Here is a 14,501-nt window from a genome sequence, read left to right as displayed (position 1 = left end):
CCGCGGCCGGGATCGAACCCGCATCTTTCGGGCCAGCAGCCAAGCGCCATAACCACTCAGCCACCGCGGCGGCTTCAAATAAGCTTTAAAGTTATACTTCGTAAACGAAGTGGTCACTCGGGAAGAGCGCTCTTCCATAGTTTGCTCAGAGCCGTGCACACGTTTGCGTCCCGAAAACAGCTGCGTAGGTCCGCTGCTACCCGCCGCGGTGGCTCAGTGGTTAGGGCGCTCGACTACTGATCCGGAGTTCCCGGGTTCGAACCCGACCGCGGCGGCTGCGTTTTTATGGAGGAAAAATGCTAAGGCGCCCGTGTGCTGTGCGATGTCAGTGCACGTTAAAGATCCCCAGGTGGTCGAAATTATTCCGGAGCCCTCCACTACGGCACCTATTCCTTCCTTTCTTCTTTCACTCCCTCCCTTATCCCTTCCCATACAGCGCGGTTCAGGTGTCCAACGATATATGAGACAGATACTGCGCCATTTCCTTTCCCCAAAAACCAATTATTAGGTCCGCTGCTTTTTAAAATTCGCGTGGGAGCACGTACCTCGTCGTCATCTCCATTTCACACGCGACGGTGGCCAAACGAGCGCGAGAAAGCATCTGTCACGTGCCGACGTATGACTACAGAGGAGCTATAGTCGGCTTCCGAGCAGCCTGCCTTGTGGAATGATGAGGATGCGCTCGCTCAGGGCGCTGTCAACTGGCGCCCGCAGCGCCGCCCTGCGATTGCGTTGCCTCCTATTGCGATCCCGATGGGCCTCCAAACGCGCGCGTTGCTATTTGTGAGCGGCTTCCTTTTCATGGGAGTGTACAAGTTTTCCCAACCAGAAGTTCTCTCCGAAAGACCCTATCTTCTTGCTCTCACCGTCATATAATTTCGTGAAAATGGAACGGGATGCGTGAAATCGGAATTTACCTCGCGTTCGTGGCTGTTACTGAGTGCCTGTTTGGCAGCATCGCAGTTTCACACGCCCGGATAACCAGAATTATTCACGCTGCGACACGGAGGTGGATGCACTTTTATCAAAATCTACAGACGGATGTGAGATTTATGAACGGCTGGCTACGGATTCGTAATTAACAGGCGGAACCCCCTGCTGTATTAGTTAACAAGTTGACCAGTATATTTTGGTACATCAGCTGCCTTTTTAACACGTTTGCCTGTTTTCGACGTCCGCCGCCTCATACATCACAGTTTCGCGCAAAGCGTGTCTTTACTTTGCAAAGCCTATCTTATACATTTCAGTTTATTAGCTTAAAAACCCGGTTCTTGCTTAAGAGCGCATTAATTTTTTTTTTTTCAAGCTTCCACTTTTTTGGAATGCGTTAGATTTCCGAGCGCGTCGTTTGCCAGCTACGGAGCATTAAATGCTCGAAGCTCACCTATTGTGCGAGCCCGACAGTGCCAGAGCTCGGGGCGCAAAGTCTCGACATTCCCGCGGTCGAGAACTGTGCACACGCGCGTACGTTGGCCCATTCTTCTTTCAGCGTCCGCCCGTGCACACTGCCGTCGGTGGGCAGGCGGCCGCAGAGTTGGGGCCCGCGGCCGGCTCGTCTCGGGTCGCGGCCGCCCTTCCTCGCGCGCTTTTCTCCGAGACGCGAAATGAGGCGCCTTGGCAGGCGAGAAGCGCTGTATTCATGAGGCGCTGGCGAGGTCGACTTCCGACAGCGTGCGAACGAGGCTGTCAGTAATGGAGGCCGGCAATAACACGCGGGGCTGCGCAAATACGCGGCGGCCAGTCGTGTGCCCGCGGACGTGACCCCGAGGCGGCCCCCTGCCGCGTGGAAGGGGAGCCGCTGGAGCGGAAGCGCGAGGGCGGGCCCCGCCAGCGCCAAGTGCACATTAGCGGGGCGCCGCCGCCCCGCACCCGGCCATTACCTGCACCTGCCTCGGCGCGCGATCGATGGTCGCCCCAGGACGCCCCTCCGAGGCCCGCTGCGGGCCGCCACCGGCTCCACGACGGCCCACGGCTCTCTTGTCCTCGGCGGCGTTCGCCCGCACGCGATTGATCGCGCGGTTGCCTCGGCCGCCTCGCGACGGCGTCGGTCGCCTGGACGCGCTCGGCTGCGCCCTCCGCGGTCGCGTTGCCAGGCCTCCCCGCTCTCTGGGGCCAGGGGTCGGAGCCCTCTTCTGCTGCGTAGCGTCGCCGACCCGGACTGCATGGGGCCTGGCCGCTGCTGGCGCAGTCCTGACATCTCGGGGCCACCAGAGCGTGTTCGTCCTGGGCGTTCGTTGTCTAGAAGCGCTTAGGCGCTCCGCTCTCGGCCAGAATGAGGCCGGTCGTCGAGGGCACCCCCCAGGGTATCGTTGGACATGGGTGCCTATGGTCTTTTTGGAACCGAGATTTGCGGCAAGCCTCTTTACAAACGGTAGCGTACGGGCCATAACTGACAGAGTGACTGTAGTCGTGCCTGGTTAATATGCACACTTTGGTTGCTGAGCAAAACGGTCCAAGAAAAAAATATTGAGAAAAAAACGACTTCGTGATATGGGGCTCCTCCTCTAAATAGTTATGAGCAGTGCAGTGATAATTAGTGCGGGTGTGCGAATAGTACTTTTTCGAAACCGAATCAAATACGGATAGTTAAGCTAAAAACCGATTCGAATATGATTCGAATATCTTTACAAATATTCGCCACTTGTACGAATATTCAATGAGCAATCGTGAGTAACAGCGAAGCGCTGCTTTCAGAGTGATAGCTGCACCTGTTAAAAGACGAAACGTTCACTCCATTTGGGGGGGTCGCAACACGGTGTGCCTTTTGCTGTTGATAACGGAAAATAAGAAACTATCGCCACAACTCAGTGCATGAGACGGGTGAGGGCTACGTATGAGGCATGGCCTCCGAGGTCAGGTATAAAGGTCGAGTTTGCTGAACCTGCCTGGCCCTGCCGCAGAGTCCAACCTCTGAGGCCGTGTGTGAGGATTATGAGCACCGCCACGAGAATGGGCCTCACCATGGCGCTGAACCTTAATTCCATTCCGCGCATACCGATCGCAGTAGCATGTAACGCGGCGTGTATAGTCCCTGTTTTTGGAGTAGTGGAAGAAAAATACGGCAGGCTCTATTCGAACTTCGCCCCAATTATCGAAAAGTATTCGAGAACTCGAGTGCATATTTGATTCGCTTCGAATAATTCTCGAAATGCAAATAATTCTGAATAATCGAATTCGAGGATATTTGATTCGGTATTCTATTCGAAGTTTTCGAATATTCGCACGCCCCTAATAATTACATAAAATCTGGGTAGCTCCAAGCGCGTTATGCTGGTCGCCGTTATGTTTGAGACAGCATGGTACAGTCTGACGCGCTTAGTGGTCTGTGAGACGCACGATTGGGTTTCGTGGATTAATGACGTGTCTCCTCTTACGACCGCTCACACACCACTAGCACATGCCTGCATTAAGCCGGCTGACCGCTGCTAAAGACGACTTTCAACGTAACACAAGCTGCAGAGAGCATTTCCTTTACAGCCATTCATGCAGTATGACAAATGGTAGGCGCGTCGATCGGGCACCATGACACCGAAACCACAAAACAAGGCCATCATTTTCGCATTTGCACTTTCGCACTGCCATTCATAGGTGTCCAGCACGCAGAGTACAGGAAAGGAAGCACCTGGTTGTGAAACCAAAATTTTGATCTCTTCACTGTCCATTTTAACGCGACAAGAGTACATGAACTCCAATAGACCCTGTGTATTTTCGCCCTAAGCGTTGTCAGGACAGCGAGTTTCCATATTAACGAGGCGTACGTACAAGGAAGAAGTTTGGTCCCCGAAAAAATTGTCCATAATTTGAGTTGTCCATGTTAACTGGGCACGGCTTTATATTACTCCTGCTCCTGGAAGACCAAACAGAAGCTCAGACGTGTTAACCGTATGGAACTGAGATTTGCTCCTTGCGTTTTACATTCTCCTAGTTGTTGTAGGGTAAGCTGCAGTGTTGGTGAAGAAAAGGTATCTAACAGCGGTCACAGATTTCAAGCCCGTGAAACTCGCGCCAAGAACCTATAAACCAAATGCTCATAACGAAAAGGCATATACGCAGGTTCCGAAGCTAGAGAGGCGTGCTTTAGTGCTACACATTCCTGAAAAATGCTTGTGAGTGACCCAGCACTGCATGACTTGCTTAATAATGCGCAATCTCTCGATTACTAATATTGATTTTCAATTTGCTAAGGAGGAAAACTGGAGGTCAGTCAGCCATAAAACTTTAATATCGGTACTGGGAGTGATGAGTTCTTTCGACCCCACCAGATGGCCATGAGTTGGTGCTGAATAAGGCGACCTCTTGGGCTGGTGTTGTGACCCAGACTTCCGGATTAGAGCTGGTCAGCAGGGTATCCCAGTTTTGCGAGCCCACAAGTTCTTCGGGCGGTGGGTCTGCGGGGCATTCCCAAAAGATGTCTTCATCCTGACTCTCTGGCCGCATTTTGAGCAGTCGGGTTTGAATTCGTCTGGGTTGACGTGGTGCATTCTTATCGGGTTTTGGAGAGCATTGGTTTGGAGTTGTCTCCATCTAACCTCTTGAGTTTTGGTGAGACTTTTTGTGAGGTGTTGGTAGTGTTGGGTGATTTCCCGGTAGCTGATGAGACCTTCCTCTGTGCGTTCCGGACTCGAGTCGCTGCTCACGGCTCGGCCGATAGATCCTCGAGCCATATTGTGAGCTGCCTTGTTCCAAGGGTTGCCAGAGTGAGCCGGTACTCAGGTCAGTTCCAAGTCCCCTCTTTGTTGAGGGCAGTTTTGGAGGATTTTGATAGGTTTTTTAGACTCTTCCGCTCGAATAGTTTTGGAGTCACTTATAAGGGTTGCAATTTTTGGGGTCTGGTTCTATGGCCGCTTCCTCCGCAATGTCGGAGTTTTTGACTTTGACAGTGGCTGTATCTATCGATATTGGTTCTCCCTTTTCTGTGGGGACCGCTATCGCGAAGGCTTTGATACTGCCGGGGCACTCCGCTGCATCAACATGCGCCACATCCTGCCTTCCCTCGTATTTCTTCGCTAGTGCCCTGGCTGTCCTGCTATCATCGTGGTAGGAAGGATGCATGTTCTTTGGTAGAGGTTTGATGGTTTCGCTGTTTCTGATGGTGGAGGACGTGCAGAAACTACCCTCATACAAGGGTTCAGTGTTTTGCCCGTAGCCTTCAGTATTGCTCAGCCGGCTGTCGTTCGGTCCTCCAGTGGGCCTCGACGAGCTCGTCCAAGGTGTTGTGCATTCCTAGCTGTAATAATTTCTCGGTGGGCGTGTTGATTGGGATCCTTATGGCTGCTTTATACGCTTGCCTAATGAGCCCATCAGTCTCTTGTGTTTCCCTAAACTGCAGGAAAAAAGGAGGACGAGGGTGATGAGAATGTTCTTAGATTTTTCTGGCGCAACTACGGTAAAAGAGCGCCAGGCTGCCAGGGCTGTGTGGCCTGTTTGTGTCTGTGACGTTGTAGGATGCAAGTGAGACAAAAAACTGCGTAGAAAGAAGGGTGTACAGGGCCCGTTCTGAAAACCAGTGACTGTGACTCGTGCAGTATTTGCCCAGGGCGAGTAGAAGGCTGATTCTTTCAAGATATTTATTATGGTGCCCCGGTGTATAGGGCTATACAAGGGCCTATACACCGGCCCGGTGGCCTTACAAACAGAGCCTATAAAATGCATAAGACCAATACATGTGTTAAAAGCTTATGGCGAGTCCGGATGCCTCGCCACAATTCTGGTCGCAGCAGGAACTTTGGGTCTTTTTTATCGAGTATGCTAAGAGCCTCAGCGTCTGCAGACCTAAGGGAGAGCTTATGTCACAGCCTGTACTAGTGACCCCCTACAGAATACTTACCTCTCATAAGAACTTGGACGTGGAACGTTCTGTGTGACGATTGTAATAATTTCGTATACTGTCTGCAAATGGCGAGCAGTTTATGGATTTCGTGTGTTTTTCGTTTGACTTGTGCTGCCCATTTTCAATCTATACCCACTTTGCAAACAGTCACGTGCGGATAGGTCGGAGTACACGCGCACGCTCTGTTCCACATACTCCCATAACTTCGTGGGGGAGCTTAAAACCGGACATTGCTTCATCGCAAAAAAAAATTGAGCAGGGTGTATGCGTAAATTATTTCTCGACAGCTCGCGGAGTGTACGTCCCTTCGTCTGGGAGAAAAAAAAATGGTGATCGCCGGGAAACTCTCGATACAAAGTAGCGAGTACTCTGCTGTGGCTGGCCAGTACTCCTTGGGAGCGACTTGTCATGGAAGGCCAATCGTAGTCCTACAGAAAATATGAGAAAAGCGTGGACATTGATATACTCAGGCACAGCTTTTGTAGCTTAGCCGAACTTGATGATGGCCTAATTGTTCTATAGTGCCTCCCAAGTTGCACAGAATGGGGGGCCCTAGGGGACCCCACATGGGCATCTGGGGCTGGGGCAACCGCTAGAGCCCTTACGTCGGACACCTGTGGGGAATAAGTGAGACAGCCTAAATTGGGCTTGCCCCTGTTGACTCTACATGGGTCCCATATCGGTGTTGCTAGGGCTACCGCATGCCACATTCCTACATCTAGCCCACATAAGTCCCTTGTCTGGTACATGAGGGCAGATGCAACGTCACTGTGGGCTCTTATGCTGAAAAACATCTGCTAGCCCAAGTGGGGCCGCCCACACGAAACTGCCGTACGACCTACATAGCCGGTGGTCAGGCTGGAAAAAGGGCGCGCCCACATGCTCCCCACATTGGCCACTTGTAGGATACTTGAGGGCAGGTGGAACATAAATGTGGGCTCTGGGCGAAAAAAAACACCCTCCTTAAGCTTAATTGGGGCTGCACACACAATATGGAGGATCTCACATCAGTCGTGCCAAGGCCGGAAAATGGGCGAGCCCACAGGCTGCATGCACCGCTCCTTTCTCGGGATCTTTTGGGCAGATGCTACACAAATGCGGACGCTATGCGAGATTGGGGCAGCTGATTCATTGCCGCAGACCGTCCTACATCGGCTACAGCTAGGCTTAACCCACTGACGTGCCTCCATCGTATTATGCATTCATTTTTCTGTTCAATAATTTGTATTATACGCGCTCATAAGTTACTCCTAGAGATAATTTGCAATATAATTTTCAGCACCTTTACTCGTTTACTTCAAATGACTTGTTTTGGGCACTCGCACTCGACTAAATTGTGCAAAATAATCAGACCATACATAAATGATCGTGCCCACTTACCAGGATGCATCGGACTTCCTGAGACTCTCCATACGTCATTATAGTTCGGACGACCAACATGGGCTATCCGCGCAACGCCCAACAATAAGGTGCGCTTTCTGCACAAAGTGCAACACGGGGTAATTTTGGGCAGCCCACATAGCTCATTTGCCCCGTGTTTACAAAGAAAATTTCGGTGGGTTGGTTAGGTCAGACTGACATTGAAAAAATAAGTGCATGGTATTATGCCTTGAGGCTACAATGGGGCGCTTGGGGTGAGTGTGCCCCCTAGAGAATCGACATCGGCCCCCTATCGGCACCATGGGGGCTGGCCCCAATTGGGCTTGCCCCTTAGAACCCACATTGGTCCCACACCGATTTTGGAGTGGCTAACTGAGATGAAAACCAACGTTCGCCCTCAGGGGCTACGCACATCTCGCCAAAATAGGTGCGATTGTTGAGCTCGGTGGGCTACTGACATCAAGATTTAAAAAATAACAGCGCGGAAAACAGGGACTTCAAGGGTAGAAAACACAGGACAAGCGCTGCCCTGTCTCTGTTTTCCGCGCTGTTATTTTTTAAATATGTATCACCAACTCGCCCGTCTTGCAATCGTGTTAACATAAAAAAATACAGGCCAAATGTGGGCAACCCCACAAGGGCTACCTGCATCGGTCCCAATTGGGACCTGTTGGGGCGTATGTGGACAGCCTAGGGTGCCTTGATGTCCGCTCGCCTCCGGCGCTGGCCATCGAAGCGCCCTAGGGCAGCCCACTGGGGCGTCCGACTGGGACCCGCGTCGCAACCCCCACATTGGCCCCACCAGGGCTCACATGGGCTACTCACATAGGACCTACAGGGGGCCTTACTTCAGAGCCGAATTTGTGCTGCATGGGCTTTAAAAAAATGTAATTAAGCTTGCCATCTTTGCGCATTAATCAGCGAAAGCTGTTATTGCTTTGGTTAACCATTTAGTGTAATCCCGCCCTCCCACTTTCTTTCTTCCCTGTCGCACTTCCCTCTCTTTCTCTACTTTGCCACGGTTGGCAGGTGGCGGCCATTGAATTCAATTTAGTTGATCTGTATCATACTCAATTTAATTCACTAAGTAATTGAGGTCGGCAGACTCTAGATTCCACGGTAGAATGCAGGGCTGCATGGCTAAACCAAAGCTATAACAGCTTTCGCTGTCAAATAAATTGCTCACACGTAAAATAAGAACATCAGCAGACGAGGCAGACAGGACACTCGCGAACTTTGCTATGTAAGGCTCAGAAGTTTGCTTACAAGTGTGCTGTCTGCTTCGTCGTCTCCCGTGTGTTCCTCTTTTATGCTCGTGCTATTTATTTCTAAACGCCAGGCTTTTCACTTGGCAACGCATGGGGAGGGGGGGGGGGGGGGGTTGAACTTCGCGGCAAGTCACGGAACGAGGTCATAAAAGCTCGTCGTGCCGAATTAGTGTGACACGTGACACGCTCGCGAAGAGTCGGATATTCTCTGCCGTCCAGCGTGATCGTCTCGTGGTGGCCGCGACTTCTTTCCCGGCGCGGAGCCGCACGAGTTCGCGGACGATGTCGTCCCTGCGCCGATAAAGCCACCGTTGTCTTCCCGGACAAGGGGAAGGTGCGTTCCTGTCCGCCGACGAACTCCGCCTATCTTAGCCGCAAGATAGCAGCTAACTAACTGGGCAAAATCATTTTTGTTTGGTTTATGGCGCTGTGAGGGACGTCGCAGCGGAAGGCTGCAGATAATTTCGACCACCTAGCGTTCTTTAACGTGCACTGACATCGCACGGGCCTCTATCGTTTCGCCTCCGTCAACACGGCCGCCGCGGCCGGGATCGAACCCGCGTCTTTCGAGTCAGCATCCGAAATATTAATTTTGATGGGGTGCTATTCCTTTTTTGTGTTCCTTTCTCATCGGCCTACGTCACCTGGAAGCGACGACCGCTGGCAGATGACGGAAAGAAAGCAGAATGGAACGAGACATTACAAAGTACTGTATAGACCCCCCCCCCCCCCCCCCCCCCGTTACTTTTACAGTGGAAACAGTTTCATGTTGCCTTCTTTCTGTCGCTTCTCGTCATTTTGAGCGAGAAGGTTTTTTCGTCACCAGATAAGATGAGAACCGAAAACCGTTATTCCGTCCATTAACACGGACGAAAGTCCCAGCCCTGTGCTGGTGAAGGCGATTTTCAGCGGGGCTTGCTCTGATGGCAACGCGAGCTGCGCTCAAAAATCCGCACGGTTTCGCGTTACTTGGGCGTTTTTCGTCTCTGCTCTCGTCTCACATCGTCGGGAGAAAGGTCGATACAAAGCTCGATCGCCTTTTCTCTTTCTCGCTTATTTCCTCTCTGCGAAGCTGAAGTTCGTCGCCGGACCCTTTAGTCTGTCCGCACTTTTTGTTCGGCTTCGTTTCAAACTTTACCTTTCGGTCTCATAAGAGCTCACACCTCCCTGCGCTGGTCAGTCCGGATTGGCTTAGTTCGGGTGATCAGCCTTCTCGCCTTGACTAAATACCAAGCCTGTTTTCCTGCGGCAGCTGCTCTCCGAAGCTCCATTCTCTAGCTCTCTCGGAACTTAAAGCACAAGCTTTTCTTTTGGCTCGCCATAAGACTTGCCAAACTTTCCATGAGAGCGTGGATGAACCTGTATGCCCCCCCCCCCCCCCCCCCCTACATTTCTCAGAGTAGAAAATTGTCACTACTATATTATTACCGTTTGGCACAGCCGCTGACTGTATCGGTCTCAAGATACCGTTTTTTTTTTTCTGAAACATTACGCAGCGGTTTCATGTAGGCGGTATTCGTAATTAAAATATTCTGCGTGTGTGTTAGATATACGTGTGCTGTCTGTGGGTAAATATGGATGCCAGCGCAGCCACGGTTACAGAGATAGGCAATAATAGCCAGGGTATTATCGCGGCCTAGGCGGGCGGCCTGTAATAAATGAGAAGCACAGCGTCTGGGAACACTGCGATTCACCTTTTAATTCCATACCGCACGCCTATCGCTGGGCTCGTCCACTGGGTGATGTGGACGATAGAAACGGAATTAAATCGATAAAAAATAATCGTTGTAATATATATATATATATATATATATATATATATATATATATATATATATATATATATATATATATATATATATATATATATATATAATTTATTTCTGCCTTGAAAAGGTACAGACAGCAGAGGCGCAGAAAAAGCTGTAAGATACAGCTTGACAAAGCCGCAGCGGCTTTGACAGCAAGGCTTATAAAACAAAGGCAATTGGTTAACGTATTAACAGGTACACAATAATGAAACTACAAAATAAAGTGAAACAGCATTATACAATATTGAATCGACAACATTCACACTCGACAAACACAGATCGATAGCAAAGAAAAAGAATAAACATATTCTACATGTCAACATATTCTACTCTCAAGGTGAACACTCTCAATCAAGGTTCGCTTACACCCAATATGCATAAATACCCATGAGCAGCAGATTGGACAGCCGTCGCCGTAGCTCAGTTGGTAGAGCACCGGACGCGATATTCGGAGGTCGTGGGTTCGGATCCCACCGGTGGCATGGTTGTTTTTTCTGGTGTTTCATAAGTAATTTCATATAAGCGATAGATTAATCTAAGTATTATTATCCCACTGATCAGCACTACACATAAAAAATAAAAATAAACATTCCCCTGTGCACCTTGGTTTCGGTGACTGTTGGCTCCCTTCATAAGTTTGTCAAACGAGCCCCTCATGTCCTTTATACCTTGTCTGCTATATATATATATATACCGACCCTCGACCATTCAAATGTATATATAATGGCTTGGTTCACGACGGTTTAGTTTTTTTTTTCTTTCTTCTTCTGTCCATAAGGGGCGATTCCCACACTGACACATGCCCACGGATTGTCCCAGCGTCGCAGGGACGCTGCGCCATCCAACCGAGCCTCGGGCACTCCGTGGCCTCACTAGGGCAGCGCGTGTTTACACACGGCTTTCTGGCAGTCGCCACCACTCTTCATTTTTTCTGTGTTTTATTCTGGACGCTCGTCGCTGAGAAAGAGCCCTTCCTTTGCTCAGCTCTGGTGCACATCTTTTTTTTGTTAGCCTGGTGGAGCGTTACAGCAACGGGACGGAAGGCTGCTCTTTGGAAGCGGATATTGCGCCGCAGAACATCTCGGGAGCGCAGTTTCTCGACCTGGACATACGCCGTATGAATGCTGTTCAAAGGTTTCCTAAGCCGCTTATTTTTCCCAGATCGCGACGGTATACGGTTTAGCCGCGCGCCGGAAAGACCGTGTGCTGCTTGTGCGCAAGTCGCACGTGGCATCGTCATGCACAATATGTGCGAATATGGCGTTTGTTTTACTACTGTCTATCCTTTTCTGTGGAAATGAGGGGTGTCGCCTGCTTGCTATGGGTGACGCTGGCGTCTCCTAGCGCTTTCATTGTCACGGGGTGTCGCCTGTAGTACGAGAGCGCATTCTTTACAGGAACCGTCTGTGCGACACGCCACGCACCTGTTCGCTGGGCACCGTGTGTAGCAGCTACTGAAGCAACTAGTGGCCCTAGTTGAAGCGCACGCGTAAGCTACATTTCTATGGCATTGTGAACTGCTTTTCAGTGCACTTCAATTCGTTCTCTGCTGCGGTGCGCCATTGCTAGTGCTGTCATGACTCGTGACAATCACAAATGTCAGTGTTCGCAGTTTCCATTGTCTTTCTGGGTCTCGAGGCGACTTTAGCAATTAGCTGGTATGAAACTGCAGGTATAGTAACAAAATGGAATATAATCATGCATGTATATGTCTTCTGTGCACCGTGGACGAAACCTATGGACGCCTTTTACGGTAAATTTATTCAAGACTTCTCATCGTGAAGATGGCCAGGATAATGTGCTGATGCGGTTTCACGCCATCTCTGCAATGTTCTTGTGCGGAAGTTTTAACTGTTTCTTCTTTACGTACAGGAAATTGATGATACAAATGCAGACTTAGATGTTCGGCGTTTACTGCAGTGCTGCAGGCTATGCAAGCTCACTCTAACGAAGCGACGGTAACTTGGGGGACATTCCTACAGCTGGGCTGCTTGTAGCCGCACACACAGATAGACGCAGACAGACGCAGAGAGAGAGATAGAGAGTGGAAAGGCTATGTCTATCATGCACACATTATTTCTTTCGGCCGGCGCGTGCGTGACAAGGTTTCTCTTATATCTGCTTTTATGCCGCCTGTGTTGGAGGGATTGTTGGCTCATGTCTTAGTTTGGAATGGCAGTGTTTTTTTTTTTTTTCAATCTCTCTTGTCCTATGAGCGTAGCCAGAGAAGTTTTGGGGTTGTGATACTTAGGCCGGCTTCCGACCTATAATGTGCTCTGCCGTTGCAAAGCGACTTAAGTTTTAATTTCTCACTCCACCTTTATTTATTTATTTATTTATTTATTTATTTATTTATATATTTATTTATTTATTTATTTATTTATTTATTTATTTGGCTGTTGGAGAACAAGAGTTATGGTTGTGGGGTGCTTCGCGCTGTTTCCTTTAATGTTTCCCTCCATTTTTTTCCTCCCCCCCCCCCCCCCCTTTCTTTGCGGAGGTTCCCCGTAAAATACTAGGCTTTTCGGTTTCCTCGTTGTGAGCCATTCATCAGAATCATCGAGCCATTCGGGGCTTGTTCTTTGAACTGGCAGGAAAATCGCGGGCAGCGACGCGGCTGCCGTGGCGCAATTAATCGGCAGAAGCGTGACTCGGGGCCCCCCCTCACAGCGTTGGGCGGCCGGCGCGGTAGCAGCCGCCGCTGGGGCTCGCGAGCCCCTCACATAAAGGGTGTGCGCCAACCCCAGGGCACGCGTGGCGCAGAGTACGCGGCTGACCCGTTGCCCCCGTGTGGCGCAGGCATGCGGCGTCCCGGGAGGCCGGCCGGACGATGCCCGCCCATGAGCCCCTAGGCGGCCAGTCGCCACCCGCCGCTTCCTCTTCTGCTTAGCGAGGAATGCGATTAAGACCGGTGAGTAGGCGCCGCCGCTCTCTCGCCCGCCGCGCGCGCGGGCAGATTTTTGCCCCGTCGCTGCTGCTGTGCTGCCGCCGCCGCCGCTGCCTGCTGGTTTCGCTTTGAGGCATGCGGCTTCCCACGAGTGCACCGGGCGCGGCTCGTTGCGCGCTGTGACCCCGGCTGCAGTCCGTTTGCAGTGCGCACGCTGTTTGTCAGAAGTGTACGAGCAACTGCACGCTTCCCTGAGCTTCTGCACCCTTCACCTCCTAAGCTGCTCTGCTGGGCTTCTGGTTTTCCGCAGACTTGGGGAGTGAATGGAGGTGTTATTCCTACTCTTCCAAACTTACCCGTCAGCTTTTGTCTTTGTTCAGTGGACCTACTTGTAGCGGGCTATCCCAGACAAGTCTCCAGGACGCGTGAGACGCCTGGAAAGGTTGGACTCGCGTGCTGTAATCTCTTGTCGCCGGATGAGGTCATCGGCGGTAGACGTGGCACCCATACGCTTACATCGCATTTCACGCGTCCTGGGTACTTATCTGCGATAGTACATTCAATTAATACTTTGTTTGGGTGAGTTGGTTAATTTCTGATAAGGTACGTATGCATGCACACAGAAGGCAGGACCCAACGAAGAACAGAGCGGCTCTGTACATGTCGTATGTGCTTCTTCGTTGTGTCGTGTCTTAGTCGCGCAAGTACGTAACTTAATAGTACATTCAAGTGGTTACCCGTGGAGCTTTTATGGTGGGTGAACAGCGCAACAAAGGCGGGACAAAGGCAAGACAGGCGCCCAAAGAGCATCGCTCGCTTGGTGCCAGAAGAAATGCGCCAGCGTTGCATCGTGGAGTGCATGGATGTGCTGAAAAAGACGGACAACATGCAAAGAAACAGCGGCAACACAAAGGAGACAGTGCAAGTTCCTGGTAAAAAGTAAACTCCGGTTAGTTACGGCCGATAAGGAGGGCTGCTTTGTCGTCCTTCAAGAGGGTTTTTTTGCCGAGAAGGCGTTCGAAGCGTTGGAGAGAAACTTCAAGCAAGTAACCTTCAAGGCAGCCAAGGTAAAGGAAGATGCCGTTGATCTTTTGTTGCGCCATAACCAGAACGGACTGGCTGATTCAGTCAAAGGGGCTCCATCTAGATGTGTTTTTTACCGCTAAAAAAAAAAAACAGCGCTTGTCTTGCCTTTGTCCCGCCCTTGTTGCGCGGCTCACCCACCATGAATGCTTACCAACTCGCCCAAATCTCAGGTTAACCTGTGGAGCACAGGTCTGCGTCCAATCTATGCCATTTCACCGCTGCGACTACACAGTTGCGCC

At 50.8% G+C, this 14,501-nt stretch overlaps 1 protein-coding gene across 6 annotated transcripts in view; it reads left to right on the top strand.

Moving 5' to 3' along the window:
* Window positions 1-14,501, top strand: part of LOC144113440 (LIM domain-binding protein 2-like) — a 302,492-nt gene that overhangs the window by 142,808 nt on the left and 145,183 nt on the right. For 2 of the 6 annotated variants that reach the window (XM_077646518.1, XM_077646519.1), the window contains exon 2: window positions 13,089-13,200. The exons of the other annotated variants lie outside the window; for them this stretch is intronic. In XM_077646518.1, the coding sequence (XP_077502644.1) occupies window positions 13,186-13,200 (15 nt within the window). In that variant the 5' untranslated portion in view covers window positions 13,089-13,185. The remainder of the gene's footprint in view (window positions 1-13,088; window positions 13,201-14,501) is intronic. 6 annotated transcript variants of the gene reach the window in all.

This window comes from Amblyomma americanum, chromosome 1 (assembly GCF_052857255.1).
Source record: "Amblyomma americanum isolate KBUSLIRL-KWMA chromosome 1, ASM5285725v1, whole genome shotgun sequence".
NCBI classification, from domain to species: Eukaryota; Metazoa; Arthropoda; class Arachnida; order Ixodida; family Ixodidae; genus Amblyomma; species Amblyomma americanum.
Note: the sequence above shows the minus strand (reverse complement) of the source record. Positions and strands in the feature narration are given on the sequence as shown.